This window comes from Alligator sinensis, unplaced genomic scaffold (genome assembly GCF_000455745.1).
Source record: "Alligator sinensis unplaced genomic scaffold, ASM45574v1 scaffold712_1, whole genome shotgun sequence".
NCBI lineage: Eukaryota > Metazoa > Chordata > Crocodylia > Alligatoridae > Alligator > Alligator sinensis.
The window spans coordinates 156,703-180,824 of NW_005842880.1; the positions used below are offsets into that span (position 1 = coordinate 156,703).

Sequence of the window (24,122 nt, forward strand, 5' to 3'; positions counted from 1 at the left end):
ATTCTCCTTTCTAACTGTTAGATTCGTAAATATTCATCCCCATCAATGTTTCAAAAGCAAGATCAATTTACAAATAAGTAACTTTCAAGAATCTTCTCTACTTCCAGAAAATAATGGTAGTGACCTCCCTGCAAAGATCACAGAATTCAGTTAAGCCAGTGACAGAAATAGGAACACAATTTTCTATTGTTCCTGTGGACAAATTGGAGACAGTCCAGTGGAGGGCAATAAAAATGGTGACGGGGCTGGGGGGCATGACTTATGAGGAAAAAGACTGGGGGAACTGAGTTTATTTAGTCTAGAGAAGGAGACTGAGAGGAGACTTGGTACCAGTCTTCAACTACCTGAAGTGAGGTTTGAAAGAGGATGGAGCTAAGCTATTCTCAGTGGTGGCAAAGGGCAGAACATGGAATAACGGTCTCAAGTTGCAGCAAGGGAAATTTAGGTTAAATATTTGGAAGAATTCTCTCTCTTGGAGGGTAGTAAAACACTGGAACAGGTTACCCAGAGAGATGGTGAAACCTCAAGGAGGTTCTTACAGTGTGTGCAGGACATCCACCTAACCCAGATGGTGTCCAGTCTCACCAGGGGTAGCGCCTTGCTAGACCTGGTCTTAGTATCAGGGTATGATCTTGTGGGGGACCTGCGGGTACCCTGTAACCTGGGTGATAGTGACCACTACTTGGTAGAGTTCACTATCCAGCAAAGGGTGGGCAGAACATGGAATAACGGTCTCAAGTTGCAGCAAGGGAAATTTAGGTTAAATATTTGGAAGAATTCTCTCTCTTGGAGGGTAGTAAAACACTGGAACAGGTTACCCAGAGAGATGGTGAAACCTCAAGGAGGTTCTTACAGTGTGTGCAGGACATCCACCTAACCCAGATGGTGTCCAGTCTCACCAGGGGTAGCGCCTTGCTAGACCTGGTCTTAGTATCAGGGTATGATCTTGTGGGGGACCTGCGGGTACCCTGTAACCTGGGTGATAGTGACCACTACTTGGTAGAGTTCACTATCCAGCAAAGGGTGGAAAAAAAAAAAATATGTGATGCTGAAGTTTTAGACTTCAGAAGGGCCAACTTTAGTAAACTTAGGAACCTAGTTAGTGAGGTGGCAGAACTCAAGAGCATCGAGCTAATGGGGGTCCAAGTGGGTTGGAAGTTTCTCAAGGGAGTGATCCTTGGGGCACAAAAGGAGTCTATCCCCTTATGTGGGAAAGGGGCTAAGGGGACCAAAAAGCCCCCTTGGCTGAACAGGGAGCTTCAGGAAAGACTGGGGGCAAAGAAAGAGATGTATAGGCAGTAGAAGCAGGTAGCAACCACCAAGGAGGCATACACCACCCTGGCGCGCTATTGCAGGGAGTCAGTTAGGCAGGCCAAGGCAGGACTGGAGCTTAGGCTGGCTACAATAATCAAGGACAACAAGAAGTCCTTCTACAGATACATAGCGAGCAAAAAGAAAGTGCAGAGTAGCATAGGGCCCCTGCAGGACAAATCAGGTCAGTGGTGGTTGACACAGGAAAAAAAAGCAGAGCTCTTCAGTGAGTTCTTCACTTCAGTATTCCTTAATACTGACCAAGACAATCCCCCCACCTTGAGCACAGACAGTAATCCAAAAGGCACCAGACAGCCAAAGGTTAGTGCTGACTTAGTTAAGGAGCACTTGAAAGGGCTGGATGGCTACAAGTCAGCCGGCCCGGATGACCTCCATCCACGGGTGCTGAAGGAATTGGCCAGTGTCATTGCTAAGCCACTGGCATGGCTGTTTGAGCTCTCATGGTGCTCTGGCCAGGTCCCTGAGGACTGGAAAAAGGCCAACATGGTGCCATTTTTAAGAAGGGAAGAAGGGAGGAGCCAGGTAACTTTAGGCCAGTCAGTCTTACCTCTATCCCTTGGAAAATACTAGAAAAAAATCATCAAAAGCGTATTTGTGAAGGCCCAGCATGGGAAACGATGCTGAAAGGAAACCAGCATGGGTTCGTCACAGGTAGATCCTGCCTAACAAACCATATAGCCTTTTATGACCAGGTCTCGCACTGCCTTGACACAGGAGCTGAGGCCAATGTCATCTACCTGGATTTTAGGAAGGCCTTCGACACAGTTTCACATACTATTTTCATAGGGAAGCTAATGGGCTGTGGAGTGAACACCTACAGTCAGGTGGTTGTGGTTGACGGGTCATTCTCAGCCTGGAAGGAGATGGGCAGTGGGGTCCTGCAGGGTTCGGTCCTTGGGCTGGTGTTAGTTAATATCTTCTTCAGAGATTTGGACGAGGGTGTGGTGAGCACCCTCTCTAAGTTCACGGATGATACCAAATTATGGGGCAAAGTTAATACACCAGAGGGCAGGGAGCAGATACAGGCTGACCTGGACAGGTTAGATCAATGGGTGGAACGTAATAGGATGCAATTCAACAAAGATAAATGTAAGGTACTCCGCCTAGGAAGGAGGAATCCCCAGCACACCTACAGGTTGAGGGATGTCCTCCTCAGCAGCTCAGAGGCTGAGAGAGATCTTGGAGTCATACTTGACTCCAAGATGAACATGAACTGGCAGTGTAAACAAGGCATCAACAAAGCCAATCGCACCTTGTCATGTATTACCAGATACATGACCAACAGATCGAGGGAGGTGATGTTTCCCCTCTTTGTGGCATTAGTCAGGCTGCAGTTGGAGTACTGTGTCCAGTTTTGGGCACCGCACTTCAAGAGGGACACTGAGGGTCTGGAGAGGGTTCAGAGGAGGGCCACTCGCATGATTAGTGGTCTCCGTGAAAGACACTACAAGGAAAGGTGAGCGATCTGGATCTCTTCAGCCTATACAAAAGATGGCTGAGGGGTGACCTTGTAGCCACCTATAAATTTATCAGGGAAGGACAGCAAGGAATTGGGGATGCACTGTTTACCAGAGCGCCCCAGGGAGTAACTACGAATAATGGGTGCAAACTGGTGGAGAGTAGATTTAGGTTAGACATTAGAAAGAAATTTTTTACACTAAGGGTGGCCAGAGTCTAGAATAGGCTTCCAAGAGAGAGGTGGTGCTATCACCTAACTTGGAGGTCTTCAAGAGAAGGCTTGACAATCACCTGGCTGGGGTTGTCTGACCTCAGTCCTCTTTCCTGCCAGGGACAGGGGGTCAGACACAATGATCCATTGGGTCCTTTACAACTCTACAACCTATGAATCCATCCTTGGGGGTTTTCAAAACTCAACGAGACAAAGCCTTAGCTGGGATCTAGTTGAGGATGGTCCTGCTTTGAGCAGGGGGTTGGAGCAGATGACCTTTTGAGGTCCCTTCAAACTTTTCTATGATTTTAAGTGACAAGTCATAGGAACCCAGTCTTGAGCTCCATCACTAGTTGGACAGTGATGGAGTTCTGCATGCATCACTAGATGTATGCGTAGGAACAGTGCCCTCTGAAATCAACTGTGTTCAGTGTAGGGAGAAAGTGGAAAAAATCCTCCTCGTTAATAATTCTTATTTATCAATTTTATAACTCAGAAAATGGACTGCTTAAGGCAAAATGTGACCAACAGTTTTTTTGCAAATATGAAACATTCAGAAAAGTGCTAAAATTTCCCATTAGTTTTGCAAATTAAAGCAAGCATGTGTCACAATACTTTACCCAAATATAATCTCAACCTTGTTTAGTAAAGTCAAGTGACCAGAGATTAATAACCCCACCTCTCCCCTTTTAAGAGAAAAATATGTAAAGTGAGCTATTTTCTACTTGATATTGGAAATTAGATATAATCCCATTTCACCTTGGTTTAGCTTCAGTATCTTGGCAATACCACACATTAAAAGGAATATAGCCTACATAAACCACAGGCAGAGATCAATAGAACTTCATCGGATTGCTATGATCCTAGTTGTGATGCTGCTCAAAAAGAAATATCCCTTAAAATGACAGGATCCAACTGAATGTGCATTTATAAACACATGCATATTGATATGTACAATAGATGTGTGGTCCAGGTACACTTTGGCTCGCTGGTTCAGGGCTGTCAAACAAAATGCTCTATGGCAGGTTGCCTGTTTGGAATTGTAGCTACCAGAAAGTGGGCATCATTCTTGGTAGAGCTGTATGGTTTATCTGCCCCCATGACCAACTCTGACATCTCTAGGGAGATGTTAAGTAGCTGTTCGAATTTATACCAAATCTAAATCTGAAATATTAAAGATCCTTGACTTCAGATGCTACATGGGGTGCCCAGAGACACGCAACTTGGACAGCACAGAATAATGCATTAAAATCTTCCCAGAATATCAAACTATGCTCCAAGGAAGAAGAAAAATTTCTAAGCAAACCTACTATAGAAGTCCTAGTAGAACTCTAAACCTACTAATCTATATCCAAACCAATAGAGGATGCAGGGCTTAAATGGGTAGTAGCTTGAGTACACATAACTGTCTGATAAGACTGCATTGCCCTCAGATACGCAAAACTCCATCTTAAGTCAAAGAGTCCTTTGGAATCAGAATACAGTTCTTGACAAGGAGCCACATTGATGCAATTAGCAAAGTGACAGGAAAGGAAGTGAAGTTTCTATACAATTCACCTAATAGGTAGCCTCATTTTTGGCCTATTGCTTTTTAAGTAATTTTACTTATTTACATCTAACTCGCTTAAACACAAGTCCTTATACATTTCACAAACTATGGCTTTAAGTTTAATAGTAAACCTATATCTGTTCTCTCCCAAGCTCAGCATTAGTTTGGTGGCTATTTTTAGGCTTTTTAACACTAAATCCTATTGTTTACATGACCTAGAAGATAATCTGTTTATTTTACGGGGAGATAAGATACTAGTGTGTCATTTACTTTGTATCTGTTTTCTTACTGATTAGAAGAGATTAATCACTTTTAGTCGCAGCTATACAATGATTATTTGCATTAATCATTTAATAAACTGAAACAGGATTTGAAATACACATGCTGACAGTGAAAACTAAAAACAACTTACTGCCAACCTTAAGGGGCCATTTCCTTTTTGGATGTCTGGTTTGACTCACCACATGATATACTTTATTCCTTTCCCACAATCCAATTATGTAGTGCCCCCAATAATATTTAGAAATTGAACATATAAGTTGTGTTTCAGAGAGATGTTATAAAAATAAGTTTATGCTCAACTCCTTACACATTACATGTGTACTAAAAACTGCTCCATTAATGCCCATTGCTACATGTGCTAGTTTGTGAATATATACTTTGTTGTTCAGGCCAGCAAAACTGAGATTAAAATCTACATTGCACTGAAGTCATAATTAACACCACATACTTTTATTGTTTTGGTTTGAAGTCTCAATCCATTCAGTGTGTTGATGGCCTTTTCAGCATCCTTGGGGTCAACATAGTTCACAAAGCCATATCCCAAGCTCTGTCCTGATTAAAAAAATAAAAAGGAGACATTATTAGTTCGGTGATACTACATCAGGTGAACCAAGGTATATAAAATCTATGCTAATACACTACCCAAAATTGCCTATGTTAGAGACTGTGCACTGCCTGACACTGATTTTTTCAGTGGCTTACTAGTCCTATTTTCTCTCACCCGTCTTCTTAGAAGGCATTAATGTTTGTAACGGACTCCCCCTACCTTTTCATAAATTGCCCTAGGTTCAGTACAGTGCTTTAGTGCATCGAGAACTTTTATAGTTCTATTCGAAAATAGCAATGAAATTCCCAGACAATGCTTAAGAAAGCAAAAAAAGAAGTCTTAAAAATGATTTGGCACTAGAAAGCCTAGTTAAAGCAGCAACCTCTCTGGAAGCTAAACACTTCTACAAATATTTATTTAGTATATATAGTTGTACTTTTTCACTGCAAAGCCTATTTTAACCTTATGTTCAAGCTATACAGCTACACAGAATTTGGCATCAAATGATCATGTCTTCATAAAAAGACATGACAACTTTGTTTTCTTTTGAATCTTCATCTAAGGCATGATGTGTTTTACAAGTATTTTGTATTAGTTTTGGATCACTAAACAAGTTTTAACAACTGGGTGGTATCTCATTATGTAGCTGTATGGGTGACTTAAGAGAACTTTAAACTTCAAAACCTAGTATGCCATCATGAATATTAGGTGCCTGCAGTATAGGCTTTTTTTTTTTTTTTTTTTTTAAGAGGTTTTTGTATCTATACACACACAAAACTTTAAGCTTGCTTTGTTCAACAAAGGCTTAGAACATAATAAGCATATCATTTTTCATCTGCAAAGAGATTTTCAAATGCTTGCTATCATCACTGTAAAGTAATCAATTATTCTCGTTTTAGATGTAGGAAAAATGAGGCCTAAATGTCAAGGTCAACATTTTCAAATTTGGATTCTTAAAATTAGGCATTTTCACACACAGAAGCACATGGATGATGGCCTATTCAGAAATACCAAGTGCTCAGAACTCTTAATATTTGTCAGAGGAAAACACATAGCATAAATGTTAAAATATTTTGAGGTTTGACTTTATTGCAATATGATCAGGAGACATACGCTAGCCTGATCCGTTTCTAGTAACAACAATAGCAACTTGTTGCATGATTGAGCAGAAAGGAATCATGTTTGTTGATGTCATTACACTAACATCTTCAACAACTCACTGTGGTTTTAACATTAAGCCAAGTCTAGTGCAATAGCATCTGCTGATCTGTTGTATGCAGAAAGAGTGAAAAAGTTTAATTTCTTCTGATGATGTGTAAAAGTGTTGTTTCACTCCAACCCTATGTACCACTTTCAAAATGTTCATGAAATCGACATGTGTTTGCATTACAGTAGTAACTGCATGCTAGTAACAAAGTCCTGGAAGGGAATTCCATCAAGTTAACCACAGGAAAAAGCTCTATTAAGAAAAAACATCCCTGACCTAGAAAGGATTTAAAAAAAGAGGCAAGAGCAGATTAAAAGATACGGGAATGAGAAGTTAATTTGGCCAGTTTGGCTAACCAGATGGACACATTATGCATAACAGTGATCAGTTTAATTTCACTATCTGCATACACACAGTGAGGTTTATACTATGGAAGAGAGATTCCAGAAGATAATTAAACAAGGGTTAATAAAGGACTTTCAGGAGATAAGACAAGGATAGACGACCTGTAGTAGCTGCCTTCCATGTGAGGTTCCAAGTTTTATAAAAATCACCTACCACTGGAGTGACTGGTGCCTCATGAGATTGGGGGGGGGGGGGGGGGGGGGCGTTGCTGTCCCCTGGAACAGGGCTCCACTATGAATTTTTTGGGGGGGGGGGCACATGCCCCCCTATACCCTCTCCTACTAGTTGCCCATGCTACCACATTTAAGTTTGCAACAATCACAGTTAACAACCAAATACACTTGATCTAGTAGTCAAGCCATGCAAGACATCCCTAATCAATTATGAGGATGACAGGTAGCTCTATTTCTGTCTATTCACTTCACCTATACTGCAGAAGAAACAGTAAAGTAAAAAAATGTACTAATAACAAAGGGAATCCACTAGTCACCACTCATCATAACAAAGCTACCTTGAGAACAGCACCAAATCAAAATTGACCTAATCACATCATGAACTAAAGTGATACTGGATAGCAGTCTTCTAAAGAAAATTACTAAATACAACCGATATGGTAACTATTTCTAAAGAAGAATATTCAGAATTTAATCTCCCCAACTTCAGAGAATTGGTTATAAGCCAATAAGTATTTCATAATATCATTCTCAAAACCAAAGCAGTATAGTGAAAAACCTCTGCCTTCAATGCAAGTGAATTTGGAGAAGCATGTCAAAAGTCCAAAGTGATCCACATTTGTCCTATAAGAAACATCTTTAATTTACTTTGTACCTAATTTAAAAAAATAGAACAGCTGATGGACTCCCAACCACAGGGGGCCCCACACACCCACGAGAAGGTAGCTGCTGCAGTCTCCCATGTTCCCACAGCTGTAAACCCTGTAAGCTGAGGGCTCCCAGCTGTGGGAACATGCTTCTTGCCAGCGCAAAGGGAGCCCAGGATAGGGCTCCCCCTGCCCTGGCAATAAAGTACAGTGGGATCTGATTCATGATCCCACAATCACACTTCCTGCCATGCACATGTGGCATGGCAGGGGATGCAGCTGTGGGGATCATGCCTTAGATCCCATTGTGCCTTTACCTGCATGTGTAGAGGAGGCCCTAAATGAAAGTACACATTACATGCTGCTCTTTACTTGTTTCTTAACAATCAAATTGTGTAGTTTAAATCTACACATTTATTAGGAGTAAACTGGAATAGGTTACAGCTGTGCAACATCACAATGTTCTTTAGCTAATGACACCAAAACCAAGACCAAAAAATACCCAATCTGGAAAAGGCAAGAATATTCACGAAAGTAGATAACAGCAGAAAATATATGCATCTGGTCAGTATACATGCAAAAGCTTTTTAGAAGATCTAGACAGGAGAACATGAAAGGACTCATCTGTGTGGTTTCTAGGGGTGTGTGAAGTGGGCCCTATTCGATTTGGATTCAGTCTGAATCAGGAACAGTGATTCGATCAGTTGATTCGGATCACTGTCCCCGATTCAGATTCGACTGAATCCGAATCTGAAGATTTGATGCTAATTGGAGAATCAGCGATTCCGACAGACACAGCTTTAAAAGTTTTTTCTACATACCTTGAGGTAGCAAGTGTGGCTTATGATCACTGCAATGTTGAGGCACATGGAGCATCCCACTGGGGGTGGTCCTGCATGTGATCGGCAGCAAACCCAGAAGTGGACCGGAAATACTTCTGGTCCACATCCAAGTCTGCCGGTGAGTGCGCTGGGGGCCCCCCCATGTCTCCCCAGCTCAGCAATCAGTTACGGGGGGACCCCAGATGCCCCACCCCCAGAACCAGGAGGCATCAGTTGCTGAGCCAGGAGGGCACAGGGATCCCAGGTTTGCCAGGGAGCACACAATGGAAGTGGACTGGAAGTGCTTCTGGTCCACTTCCAGGTCTGCTACCGAGCGTGCTGGGGAGACCCTGTGCCTGTGGGACACTCCATGCACCCCAGCATTCACAGCCCCTGCTACCTAGAGGTATGTAAAAAAACATATTTAAAGCTGTCTCTATGTCTGAATCCACGAGTTGATTCAGAGGGTTCCAATTCGATTCAGAGAGATTAAAGGGTCCTCTGATTCAATTTGGATTTGGAGATTTGGCCACAGAATTGGGCCGAATTGAATTAGGGACCAAAGCTTAGCACAGTTCTAGTGGTTTGCAACCCATAATTCGCAGCTGGTTACCAAATCAAGAAAGAGCTTCTCAGCCGTTTGCTGGGGCTTTTACTTAAAAAGACATCACTTCTCTGATCAGCTCTTCTGAAAAGGTCATACTTCATGCCCTTTCATGTAAAAGACCCATCAAGCAGCTGCAATGCCTCCTGTACCCTTAAATACTTAAAAAACCTCATCTTTGTTAGTGGGGGAGGGGTTGGAACCTATCCTGTGAAACATCTGAGCTCTGCTGAACATAATACTATTAATGTAAAATATTTGAAAATTGAACATGCAAGAATTCAAGTGTATATATGCCTCAAAAAACTGCCAAGAATAGCCAGATCAGGAAGTTTAATTATAAGGTTTTAAATCATCATCATGACTCTGGTGCTAACTACTTTTCATAGAGTTTTGTATGAAATTGTCACAGGAAATGAGACTTGGCTTTGCTGACTTGGAGAAAGAAAACCATGAGATTGCTCCCAATCATGGAAGGCTTTTTTAGAAGTAACACTCTTATAATAGGTTTATTATTCCAAAATGTCATTCCACAGAACACAAACTCAAAGCCCTAAAAAAGTTGGCCATGAAAGAATTTTAGCCCAAGTTAACATGGCTAGGCAAAGAGCAGAATAAGCATTTGATTGCAATTAGGATGATCTAAGTGAGGAATTTAACACTAACTATCCTACTTCATGTGATTTATAGGGCCAACAGTTTTAGCAAGCAAAGTAAAAAGTAGTATGCAAGGTCCTGCCATTAATCAGGTTGTGAAGGGTGAATTATTCATCATTGATTTATCTCAAATGGGAACTATAGCGGGTCAAGATTTCCGTGCCTCTTAAGAGCACCGACTCCTCAGACAAAGAGTTATGGCTTTTTGTGCTCAACAACTGTATGGCAGAATATTGGCTATTTTTAAAAAATCTTTTTAACACTTATTGTCACCTGAAGTTCTGCCTGGAGAATCTGAAAAATTTAAAATAGTCTTGATTTCTGCACCAGTGCTTTTACTTCCCTTTATTTCCTAGTGCTTAGATACCATTTCTCTGGGTGTATCTACACGGAGTTACCCCAACGCAATAAGCTCCACTGCAGCTCACACCAAAGTCAGCTGCTCATGGACACAGTGTTTACATGTATTCCGAGGCTTGCAGCAATTTGAACCAGAGAAGAACAGCTAGTTGGTTAGGAGGCATAAGCTGAGTATAGGGAGAGGGGGTAAGAGGGCATTAAAAAGTAAAGCCTAATAACACAAGCATGTCTGCAATTAGGGCAGTCTTGTAATGTCAAAGGGGGACTCTAGGTAACAATAGCCATGTGATCTGAAATGAGACATCACCTAATCCCTAAGCTTGTTCTGTGTTGATGCTTATGTTTTGCTTCAAGAGCATATTTTCTAGGCTTTAGAAAGAGGGCTTGAAGTCTGTGTTACAGGTTAAAAATATTTTAGTGAAATACCCTAAAATTAATACTATCTTTACTATCCTCTCTAAGCTATAAACGTTCTGGATAATGAAATGGTAATAAGTTGAAATTGCCTTTTTTCCCATTTCATGGGGAGGTTTTGTTGAAAAAATTGACCATGGTCAAGTGAAGAGGGTTGGTTAGCGATTTCTTTCAAGCACAAGTAATTCAGTAAATACTTATGAGAGCGTGCCAAAAAGCTGCTTTGTATAGAAGTGCTGTTCAGTGTAATGATGCATTTTGTATCCTGCCATCCTGCTGCATTGGCTGGAGCAGAGCTAGGTTTGAAAACATGAATGTTTAATGTCCAGAAGAGGGATGGGAAGAGATTTTTTGTTCCAGATGCAAGCGGTGGATGGCAGGCATGGTTGCGATTGGCAGGAGGATTTCCTTGTGTGGTGGTTTGGGCAGAGAAACGATGGGTAAAGGAGCTAGGGAGCAGTCCTTGGGTTTGCATTGGAGTCCTTGGGTTTGCGGGTGGTGTTTAGAGAATCCTGTTGGTGGGTTGTTTATTGTAAGCTGTTCTGAGTCCTTTTGGATGGTGTGGATTATAATTATTTTTTTAAAAAGCTCACTACTTTTATCAGTGCTCCCTCCCTTTTATTGAAAATCACCACACATTTGAACCTTCTTTATTTTTTCTTCTCCAAATTAACCTTGGTTCGTCTTAGCACCCTGTCAATGAGAACTAAGATACAAGACGCTTTCTATCATGTACAGCCACCTGTCCTCCCAGGGTTCCCATTCTTAACCATGAAAAGCAATTCCTGTTGCAAGCAGCGAAGGTATCATTTTAATATAAAGTTTATAAAGAGAATCCCTAGAGTCCCATTACTCTACATCAAAAACTTTTTAAAGTTGCTGTCCCCAGAAGAAAGGAAAACGTGTTCAATGCTCTCTTCAGCCTTCAGGAATTTTGCTGCCACTTTAAAAGGGAGGATTTAAGAATGGACGACAGGTCAGCTTTCCTGTTGTTCAGGCTGTATATGACTAAATGTTCTCTGTGGATTGAATCCCATTGGGAATTTCCTCTCTGAATGTTTCTTAGTAGAGGACTTTCTTGAAACTCCTATGGCTATATTTGCAGTATTTAAATAGGCTTTATTTATAGTCAGCACTTATGAAATGATTTGGGCTTGATAAAATTAGCTCACTTGGGGATTTCTGTACAGAATGGCAAGAATTGATTTAAAACAAGAAGAAAAGAATCCTTCACACACAAGCATTTGTGATGTGGTAGTGGACCCAACTTAAATGCCCATTACAACACCTACCTCAGTCCTCTCCTTCCCTTCACTCTTTCATACACTACCAAGGCAACATTATGTCCTTAATGTGCAGCTGCTTGCTAATCCTGGAAAGACCATCATCTCTCCCTGTGATCTTCAGCCCTCCTTCCACTGTTAATTTAATGAGTTGATATTCATGGGGATATCACTGACCACCACTCCGGATTTTTGAAACCAGAGTGGTGGCCAGTTGCAGAGCGGGGTGGTGGGGGGTGCCGTGGCGGTGCGGAATGATGGATGGCGTCAGCAGCCACCATGTGCAAGCTTCCCTCTCTGCTGCTCTGGGACCAGGCACCACTACTCCCGGATGTAGTGTATTTTTAAAAAGTCCTGGATGTTCAAGAATTCCAGATTTTAATATCCAGATTTCTGAGGTTATACTGTACCTAAAATAAGACCTTGTCATCTAAGATTTTTACTGTGCATCATTTAAAAAAAAAAAAAAAAAAGAGAGAGAGAGAGAGAGAAAACTAAGTTTCACACTGACAGGACAAGCAACTTGATAGGAACGATACGGGTATGAGCTGAACAGACTGCCACTGCTTCCATCTGCCTCAACTCTATCGCAGACCACTTCAAAGCAAGAATCACCGAACTGAATAAGCAAAGGAGTCTCTGAACCAAAGCAGAACCTACCAGGATCAGCTACATCTTGCTTCACTCTATCATGTACTATTTTGATGACAAGTCGAATGAGAAGATTAAGAATGACTGTGCTGTACATCTGAACAGAGCTGTTGAATGGGTGCTCTTCCTAATGGCTATCGATTTTGGCAGACAAGGTTAACTGCGCCTGAAGATCCAAGGAATCTACACTGGACAGTTGTCCTGGCTGCAATTGCCCTGGTAAGATCATAAAACATGTCTAAATGCCTTTTGTGCGCACAGACCTCAGTAAGAAAACCTCCCTATTCAAAGGATATGGAATCCTAGAGTCTCTCCTGCCTCCCACTCCCCCACCCCGCCCCCAATCTATTAAGATACGGTAGCAATAAAATAGAATAATTCTGCAGCTGCAGCAGCTCATAGGAAAGTTAACAAGCAGACCAACAGATGCATTACAGGAAATTTATACGGTTATACTGGTCTTCCTGGGACTACAGCCTCCAAGCAATGATTTTCCTAACGTAGAGTTATGGACTACAGGTTTTATTGTGATATTTCCATTTTAACAAACAAAAAATAGAGATGTCATTTTCTCTGTGGCCACAGGGGACAGGACCAGGAATAATGGCTTCAAGCTAGAGCAGAGGAAGTTTAGGTTGGAGATTAGGAGGAATTTTCTGACTATGAGGGTAGACAAGCACTAAAACAGGCTACAGCTTAAGTTGTGGAATCTCCATCCCTGGAAGCTTTCAGGAGTAGGTGAAGAGACACTTGGCTGGGATGCACCTGCCTTGAGCAGGGGGCTGAACTAGATGACCTTGAGAGATCCCTTCTATCCCTGTTTTCCTATGAACCTATTAATGGTATTCATGTTGTTATATCATATCACTCAGTTTACTTTAGCCAGCACACATAAAAGTGAAAGACTAAGTGCCAGGGCTGGCTACATGCAGGAGATGACAAGATGAACTTTTATTATCAACACAGTCTTGAATGGCTTTGTTGACATACCAATAGAAGAGCAGGCAGAAAACAAACAGCCTGCTAGCTTTTGGCGAGAAGAGTCTGGGGCCTGAGAGAAGCAGAAAAGCTTCAGGGAGCTAGCAAATCTGAAACAGGAACTGAGCATCTTTGGAGGTGTTCAGGACTCTGTGAGCTAGATTGGAGACGGGGACTGCTTAAGCTCTTTGGAGGGGACACAGAACCTCTGGCTGGGTAGCCTTTGTCCCAAAAAACACGTCACTGAAGAAACAGCTGTGCTGTTTGGCAGTGTTCAATGCACTGGACTGCCCCAAGGGAAGGTGAAACCCCTCTCTCAGGAGCAGAACTGGATGCTTGCTCCTTGATGCATCACCGTAGCGTACCAGTGAAGGTGAAAGACCAAAAGGCTAGGGTGTCAGTATCCCCCTTTGCTCTAGAAGCCAAGTCCAGCCTAACAGTTTAAAGGGATACTCTCAGAGACCACATAGGAACATAGCAATTCTGATCAAACACCCCCAGAAGGGCACTCAGTGATGCATGATCTTTTCACCCTTATGATTCAAAGTACAATACAAATATCACTCCATATGGAATATGCAGCAGGATGCCTCTGAAGCAACATGGTGGCTGAGGTGAAACCAAGGGAATCTAACAATTTGTTTTCAGTCAGAGCTGTCAAACATTCTGGGAATGTCAGACTAGCTCTAAAATATAATCTTGTGCAAGGATTGTGCAGTTTATATTTTGGAATGAATTGATAAAATCATAATTTATCAACACTGGTTTATTAGCTCATTTTTCGTCTTGTTTGAAATTTCTAAACACTTCTAAACATAAAACCAATACAAAGCGGTGTTCCTCAATACTATACAATTAATTGAGAATAAGGTTATTGTCTTTTTCCCTGAACAATAAATCAGGAACAAAAGAAAGCTTTAGAAGTTTTGACTGCTATAATTAACAAAGCTTTGAAATCCTTTTTTCCCCAAGTTCCTTCAAAAAAGTGAAATTTAGTGAACACAAAAAAGTAAATTGACTTGTGCTCTTAAAACAGGTAGCAGCAATAGATATTACTGAATTATTTAATGTTCAAGTCTTGATTTAAAGATTACAAAAAGTCCTTGCAAGAATGCCTGTTATCATAATTACTAAAAACACACAGTGGTACCTCAATTCTTTGTGCTAGTTGCTGGGTTTAAAGGGACTCAAAGTTGTATCTGAAATTAGGAGAAAATTTCAAGCTTTACAATTATTCTTGAAACAAAAATAGAAAAGCTGCAAAGCTTCAGTGTCCTAAAAAAGGCATGCAAGTTTTTTGTCTGCAAGAGTATCTGCATTAAAGGATGACTCTATTACCTTACTATCCTATTCATATTGCTAGTAAGACTGCTCTGACTCCCATGACAGTTTAGATTTAGAGAAGTTTAGTTCCTCATGGGGAGCAAAGATAGGTTTTAATCTCATCTAGCCCCTAAAGGTGACCAAGAAGTTCACTCTACTTTGGGATTCTTGCTAAAGTATGTTGGATTTCAAGTATTCTACTAAGACCCTGGGAGAATGCAAACAGTCAACTCTAATTCCAAGAACCATGCAGCCCCCTTGTGTACCCCTGTCACTTCACTAAGCTTTTCCAGAAAGCCCTATGAAGTTCCCTTAAGAGGGTCATTTGCAACTTCTAAAAGAAAGCTCCTTTAACTGAATTAGTGTCTCTTTTAAGACAAACTCAACTGTTTGCTACTAATGTTTCATAGACTTGTCAGAGCCAAACAGATCCTGAAACCTGTGATAACTGTGTACTTTTCAGTTACTCCTGGTACTAAAGGTTTTTATCTCCTGGCTGCTGTTTTCACCTCAGCCTGATTCAGCAATGTTTCTTCCCAGCCTTTTACTGCCTTTATTACAATCATCAGCTCATTACTAGAGGCACAGCCATATGGCACACAGGCAAAGTGAGGCTGTGTAACCCCATAATCAAATTAAGTCATAACTGATACCTTGGCATGCTCACTGTCTTCCTTCATGTGTAATTAACTGAAAGTTAATGAACAGTTTATTAATGTACAAGAAGGGATAAAAACTTCATCCATTTAGCTGAGTTGTCTGTGCAGGGTTCAATAGCAAAATGCACACTTTTTTTTTTTTTTTGCTGAACAAGTTAAGAGATACAGTGAGAGGGAGAAGATATGGCAGATAAAGAAAGCCTGCTATGACACATTTTAATTACAAAGAAATTTCTATGTACATTTTTATGCTCTAAATATCCATCTATCTCCTTAAGGGGGCAGAGACTAAACATTAAATCTAGAAGTCTCAAATTGAGAGAATCTAAAAATCAGACTCATTCTCATTTTAATAAAAAACTTAATTAGACTAGAATGAGTAGTTTGAGTCAGATTCCCCTTCATTACTTTTACAGGTAATGGTTAGAATTGCATGCTCACAAATCAACTTTTGCCATTCCCTGCACCCTCACTTGAGGCATTCCCATAGGATATGAAGATCCACTGGGGATGCAGCATCATGAATACATATTATGTAATTTACAAATGTAAGAGACAGAATAAAGAGCAAAATAGCAATATGCAAACTAGCAACAATTTTTGCTATTTTTCTATTATGCCTGTAAAAATGTTACAGAATATCTTCTTGAACAGTAACATATGCATGCAAAAGTTTGACAATGCTGCAGAAAATAACCTATCCACACTGAAGTTTTGACTATATAATGGGATCTGTCAGCTGTTCTAGTACATCACCTACAGTAAACTTGCTTGGATCCTATACAAGTGAAAGCTATTTCATTAGACTTTCTAGCAATATCTCTGCTTGAAAAATCTACACACCTTTCTGGGTATGTGGTAGTACCACTTAAATCCACATCATTACATCCCAGGGGTGATCATCTTCAGGATGTACAAGTCAATACGATTGTTAACCAACTCTAGGTAGGCTATATTGAAACAGAAGCCCCATTATTAAAACTGCATTACCTTAGAGCTAATCTGACAACTTGGTTAATTTGAAAAGCCAGCAACAGTCCCTGAAATGTGATTTGATGACTTTAGGTCTCTCCCCAAAATACCAACTGCATCAGAGTTAGTACTTGCATAGAAAGGCCACTGGCTACATACTGCCATTATATACCTCTCCCCTATGAACTAAAAGAAATGGAAACATTTATCAGTCTGATAAGAGGTGGCAAATAAGAAAAACCGATTGACGAAGTCCCTGTAAATATGGTACGTGGGCATAGGGAAAAAGGACTACTAAGAAATTCCTGAGATTACCAACAATATTACAAATGTTTTGACAATTTGAAGACTGGAGATTCTTCCAATGCATCAGAAGTAACAGATCATTCTGCAAAACATTGACTGTGTCTAGTGTTAGCCTTGGGAATTACCTCTTAGAGTGACTACACTTTGCATGATTGCTATAGAAAACTGCAACTACCTACTATAAATCAAAATAATTTGTCGGGCCAGTTGCACTCCAAGACATTATATTGAGCAAATTTTTCACTTTATTTGACAGATTTAAAAAGATAGTTAAAGAAACCCTTCCAGGGTAAAGCAAGAAGCATTTCATCAGGCCCCTTACCTCTAACATACTTCAGTATGCTTTAACATATGAACAATCTGCCCTCCATCAATGCTAACCTCGTGAAGGAACACCTTGAGAGGCTGGACACCTTCAAGTCAGTCAGCCCTGACAATCTACACCCCAGGGTACTCTAGGACTTGGCTAGCATCATAGCCCAGGCCCTGGCACGCATCTTCAAGAACTCCTGGCGCTCTGGTAAAGTGCCTGAAGATTGGAAGAAGGCCAATGTCGTGCCTTCAAGAAAGGGAAGAAAGTGGAGCCAGCAAACTACAGGCCCATCAGCCTGACCTCGATCCTGGAGAAGGTCTTAGAAAAGATTATTAAAGAGGCCATTCTCAACAGACTGGCCGACGGCAACATCCTGAGGGATAGCCAGCATGGGTTTGTTGCGAATAGGTCTTGCTTGACCAATCTTATTTCCTTTTACAACCAGGTGACCTATCACCTGGACAAGGGAGAGGAGATTGACATCATATATCCTGACTTCAAAAAAGCCTTCGATCTGGTATCCCATGATAACCTCTTGGCAAAACTGGCCAACTGCGGCCTTGGGTTCACCACGATCCACTGGCTGGGGAATTGACTCCGTGGTTGGACCCAGAGAGTGGTGGTTGACAGAAGTCAATCATCGTGGTGCCCTGTGAACAGTGGGGTCCCCCAAGGCTCTGTCCTTGGACCTATATTGTTCAACATCTTCATTAATGATGTAGACATTGGAGTCAAAAGCGGACTGGCCAAGTTTGCCGATGATACCAAACTCTGGGGTAAAGCATCCACACCTGAGGACAGGAAGGCGATCCAGGTTGACCTGGACAGGCTCAGCAAATGGGCAGATGAGAACCTGATGGTGTTTAACACTGAAAAAATGCAAGGTTCTCCACCTCGGGAAGAAAAACCTACAGCATCCTTATAAGCTTGGCAGTGCTACACTGGTTAGCACTATGGATAAAAGGGACTTGGAGGTCATGATTGACCACAAGATGAATATGAGCCTTCAATGTGATGCTGCAGCCAGTAAAGCAAGCAAAACGCTGGCTTGCATCCATAGATGCTTCTCAAACCAATCCCGGGACATCATACTCATACTCGGCCTTGGTGAGGCCGCAGCTGGAGTACTACGTCTAGTTTTGGGCTCCTCAATTCAAAAAGGATGTGGAGAAGCTTGAGAGAGAGTCCAGAGGAGAGCCACACGCATGATCAGAGGTCAGGAAAACAGACCTTATGACGACAGGCTGAGAGCTATGGGACTCTTTAGCCTAGAAAAGCGCAGGCTTAGGGGCAACCTGATGGCCACCTATAAGTTTATCTGTGGTGTTCACCAGAATCTGGGGGAACGATTGTTCACCAGAGTGCCCCAAGGGATGACAATGTCAAACAGTTATGAACTCCAGCAAGACCGTTTCAGGCTGGACATAAGGAAGAATCTCTCCACTGTCCAAGGCCCCAAGGTCTGGAATAGCCTGCCACTGGAAGTTGTTCATGCACCTACACTGAGTGCCTTCAAGAGAAATTTGGATGCTTATCTTGCTGGGACACTATGACCCCAGCTGACTTCCTGTCCCTTGGGCAGGGGGCTGGACTCAATCTCCTGAGGTCCCTTCCAGCTCCAATGTCTATGAAATCTATGAACAATTATCTTCCTAACAGGAGAATTTAATAGTTTGTCTTTTTTAAAAAAATAAGTTCTTTAGCACCAGGATCAGGAGCAAAAACAACTTTTGACTATTTAGAAAACTCATATCGGAGAACATAAAAATTGGTATGAAGCAATGAAGCAACAGAGTAAAGGCTATATTTACAATTAGTTACTAGTGGGTTTGAATAACATTTTATAGGAAACTGAAAGAATAAGATTACATTGGAAAATACTTGAGCAGCCATCTCAGAGTACTACAGTGGATGAAATGAAACTTCCTGATCCAAGGAGGTTTAATAAAATACAAAGCCTAGACCTACCCTCAAAAGGAAGTTTATGACAATTCAAAACAGAACCTGTGCTGTGGCTGCTATACATAATCCCCACCAACATGGGAAAAAAAAAACTAGGGCATGAAAGTTTGATGAAACAAGTACAAGAACATGCTGCCATTAAGTAATTAGGGCTCCCAAAGCACATCTACCAAATGCAGGCCAAGACACAGAAGAGTGAATACCAATATGCAGAAGGAAGAGAAAGCCCTACAAGACTCCTAAGCATGATCACCAGATCAGACCCAGCTATAAAGATGTCCCTGTTAATACGAAGGACTGTATCCCTCACTTGGAGGCAGCATGACTAGAGATAAGCCAAGAACCAGGGATCTTAAAATGCTAACTGGTGCCCAGACCAATTGTATTTTGGTGGTACAACTGGCTACAAAAAAAAAAAAGTGTGTGTGTGTGTGTGTGTGTGTGTGTGTTTCAGGCAGGTTCTGAACCCAGGAATACACAACAATCCAAGGTCCGCTGAATAATAAGAGCTGTGATGCTGTTTTCATGTCTAAAAACCTTGGTGCAAAGTAGTAATCTTTGAAGCATGAGGATTCATCTCGCAGATGAAGCAAGCTGACATTTCAGGCTGTAAACTAGTGAATTCTGCATACATGCTGGTTTGGACAGGTTCTGGCAAAAATAAAGGCAAGATTGCACTTGGCTTTTACCCAGAAGATAGCTGCATAGACATGGAATGTACAACTACAGTGATTTAAGGACTTAAATAAGCACTAAGAGAGAAAAATAAAGGAAAACTTCAAAGCACTAACTTCCTTTGCCTGTGATTCTAATTATTGATATAATTCAGATTTGCTTCCCCTCCTCCCACTTTTTTTTTTTTTTTTTTTTTTTTTTGTGGAAAAACCCTCTCTTCCAATTTCTTTAAAGAAAATTGCCAGATCTTAGGTAACTAAACCTTTGGAATCCTCTTGGGAAAGTTTGGAGGAAGCAATAACAGGGTTTAAACAAAAAACATTTCCATATTTACAAAAAACCCTTACACCTAAAGACAAAGCAGTTGCCAATAAAACTGTAGCATAGCATTTTGGATGATTCATTTTGCTGTACTTTGGAAGAAATTGTCTCTGACATCTCAGATTCAAAGTCATCACACAAGGTAAATGTTGACTTTAATGGCAGCTATTACCCTTTTTGTTCTCAGAAAAGCACATGATACAGTTCTACAGAGGATATGCCAGAGTGAACACTACTTGCCAGGCTGACACCTGAACCAAATGAAGAACATCGGTACATGAAAACAAAGAAAGCTCTAATGAAGTGTCACATTAGCATTTAATACCAAAGCACACTACACTTGCCATTCTAAACCAGTTCCATTTCATCCCTTTAGATTTTAATGGGTTTATTTCTCCATTTTTTAAATTTATTCTTCAATTTTATCTGCTTTCATACATTCAAAAGTAAGCAATGAGGTGATACCAGACAATAAGTAAATATTCTGAACAGAGGTAAGAGTGAATTTATGATGCTCTGTAGACAATTGGCTGAAACAAAGTTAGTGAATATAGGCTACAGCTCAATTAAACATGTTTTAGCAAGGTCCTGAGCATCTAGTAAAATGCGAAAAATGGCAAAGCTTATCAAGGCTTTCTATCAAGATCTCTGAGAGATTGAACCACTACCCACAGGGTCTTCATATTAATGCAGCTGATCTAAAGTACCATTTTGTGATATGCTCTTTTGTGAATGGGAACAGAAGAAAAAAAAAAAGCCTGACAGGACAACCCAAGAGACACTAGCCTGAACAATGACATTGAACCATTTGTGCTTTTGATGTTATTGCTACAAACCCAGCATGCTTTCTGGTGAACACAAACTTGTTAAAATTGTATATTAGTGGAACCCTTCTCTTAGTGCAGATTAAAAGTGTAGCATCTTTCCTCCTCCTAACACACTAACAAAATGAGCACATCACAGTCTTAGTGAGTATAACACAATGTTCATTAGTTAAGGTGTTGCCCAAAGAACAGTTTGTGCAACTGTCAAAAGTAAATCTTGGGGTGGGAAGTTCTGCTGAATACAAGCTTGTTCAGATTATTCGTTAGTGGAACCCTCCTCCCAGTACAGCTTAAAAATCCTTAGAATGCCTGTGGACAGTTACATGCCCTGTATTTCTGGTGTAAGTGTGCTTCCTGCACAGAAGATCAGAATCTTTAGTAGCACTAGAAACACTCTTTACAATTTGTATTTTCTTACTAGCAGTCATAACTGATGAAAAGCCCCCTGGATTTGTTTAAATGAATCCAAGAGAGCTACTGTAAACCTAGATCCATTTAGAAAACTGCACAGCCCTCCATGGAAGGACAATGAGCAGAAATACCTGCTATGTGAACTGCTGGAGAGCCTATAGGAGTACATGATTCGCAAGCAATGAACGTTACAGGTAACAGTCCCAAATTGTATTACACGTGCCCAAACAGAGAGCATCTCTGTCGCTACATATATTCATCATTCTAGTAGAATCCTTCTACAAGGCAGACTGTTGTAAATCCTGACCAAATAATTTTTCTGTGGTCACTGGACAGACAGCATGCAAGCTGTGAGGTGCCATGATCTCATCTTCATTTTGCACAATTGCATTGAAGTTGATTAACAGTTAAATCAGCAGTCATGTTGATTGATCCATCAAGTCTCAGTAAAAAATAAAATAAATAAATAAATAAATAAATAGTTACACAAAGGACCTTCCAGGGTTACCATTATGCTCCTGTTGCTACTCCTGTGAAGATGGACAACAGCAGACTTTTCTTCCTTTAAAAATCAACATTAACAAACAGCTACAATACTATCTGGGCAGAAGAGTTTACTTGAGGTGACTTGTCTGAAAATCATCCAGTTGTCAAGAAACAGGTGGACTCTTACGGCATTCCATCTAAGAAGAAAGAATTGCTTTCCCCTAGGGAATCTCATATGTACATCTCCCTAAATTGTAAAGTAGCCCTGATACCCTGGAATTCCTGTAGTACTTCATCTAATGTGCTTACTGAAGAGGTCAGAGCTCTCAAAAGGATAGGTCCTGGTCTTTTGGATCTCCTTTACCAGGCCAAAAACTACAATCAAGTTCTGTACATAATCATTGCAAATGCCTTGGAGTGAGCTGCCCCACCTGAGGCATCAAGGGCAGCCTACAGGTTCATGGGAAAAGTTATTCCTCTACCATCAGTGTCCTGAGTACATCTGTCTGCTCCTGTGGGAATACTGCAATACTATCTAAGTTTAGGAAACATTTTTTAAGCAAGGTCTGTTGCACACAGATCAAGCAAGTTATCCTTTAGTTTTGTTTTGGGATGTACAACCATCCAGATGGAAATACATTTAAAAAAAAAAAAAAAAAAAAGCACTGTCCTCATCTCGAAAATTCTCATGAACTGGGCACCTGAACCATTCAACTTGTTGTTCTTTGTATGTATTTTGTGTATGTTACACTCAAGTTTTCCAATTCATATTTTCTCTTCTCTCTCTGCCAAGAGAGATTTAGGAGTGCACCATCAAGGAAGCTACCACAGAAATAGCAAAACATGGCGGTTTTTTACCCAGATGCTGGTGGGGGGGGGGGGATCAGAAATGGAAACAGATACCAACCCATCCACTTTATCCCTTTCCCCCTGCCTCGCATCACCCCAACCTCAGAAAAAGGTACAGATTCAATTCCCTTACCATCTTCCCCAAGAACTGTGGAATGACATCAGCTAGAGCTCAGCAAGAAGTCATATTCCAGCTTAGTTAAATCAACCAAGAAACCCCATAAGTCAGGTGTTGCATACTTAACTATTCTTTTTCAACCTGAATAGGCTCTGAAAGCCTGTGATGTCTAGCTTAGAAAGCACTCAAAGACCTAGTTACCATTTAAATTGCTCATCTACCAACTTCCATGAAACAAATAAAAACTTTTTGTATCGGCTTAAGTGAGACTATAGTATCTTTAAACCAACAACATGCAGTCTTAAATCCTGGTTCTGCCTTCATCTTCATCATTTAAATGTTATAAAAAACGTTGTCTTAATACAGCACACTGCACGTATGTGCACGTGCAAAATCTCATTGACAACATACCTGTTATTTTGTCTCTTACAAGCTTACAGGACTCTATTTCACCAATGCTTCCAAACAGACTCTTCAGTTCTTCTTGTGTCATGTTCTGAGGAAGGTAGTTGACTATTAAATTGGTCTTGCTGTCCTCCGTGTTTCCAGAATCAACTGGCGATGAGCAGTTGTTTATGGTGGTTGGACCATTGGCTGTATTATTGCAAGTTGGTCCATTAGACAGTTGTGTTTCCATGGCAGCAATTACCTGCTAAAAAACAGAGAAAATAAGAAGTGTCAGAACTCATATTTCACGATCTATTAGAGAGATTCCAGCCAAGAATTTAAAGACTTGTCACTATGCACAAGTAATTATGGCCAGGCTTGCAATAATGCCTCTACAAAAAAGAACTTCATTTATAAAACATTTAGGAATTTAGAGGAAAATAAGGTAGTCACTGAAAGATTTTCTAAAAGCAACCTGAGTAAAATATTCTCTTTAAAAAATTAGCTGAAAAAAAGTAAATAAATATTCTTTTTCTTCATGGAGAAATATCACAGCCTACTAAAAGAAAGAATTACATCAAAGCAGGATGTAGCCAGATGCAAAATGTTATTTAGTCAGTATGGTTAACCCTTTGCAACTGAGCAAAGGGAAATGAAATGTGCTTGTAAGAGTAGCATGTACTGTTTTAGTTACTTTTCCATTGAAAAAGGTTAACTATATCCTAGAACTACTGCTGATGAACACTGGAAGAAAGCAAGATTACTGATTTCAACATTTTAAAAGATATTTAGAAAAAACAATGGAAATATTGGGATGGAAAGTAGAACTTCTTCCTTGATGATCTAGGGTTATTTTTCTTTTGCCTGCATTTGTCAGAAACAGCTTTATAAATAGCATTTGGCATTTAAGTTGATAACTATTGCTCCTCCTCCCCCC

The 24,122-nt window shown here is 40.7% G+C and overlaps 1 protein-coding gene across 5 annotated transcripts in view; it reads right to left on the minus strand.

The window, feature by feature from the left end:
* The window catches only part of ELAVL2 (ELAV like RNA binding protein 2), a 74,461-nt gene that overhangs the window by 32,966 nt on the left and 17,373 nt on the right, over positions 1-24,122 (minus strand). For 4 of the 5 annotated variants that reach the window (XM_014525782.2, XM_006035832.3, XM_025192011.1 and 1 more), the window contains 2 exons: positions 23,210-23,450; positions 5,281-5,384 (listed from right to left, as the gene is read on the minus strand). In XM_014525782.2, coding sequence (XP_014381268.1) covers positions 5,281-5,384; positions 23,210-23,435 — 330 coding nt within the window. In that variant the 5' untranslated portion in view covers positions 23,436-23,450. The remainder of the gene's footprint in view (positions 1-5,280; positions 5,385-23,209; positions 23,451-24,122) is intronic. The other variant, XM_014525781.2, reaches the window with a different exon arrangement.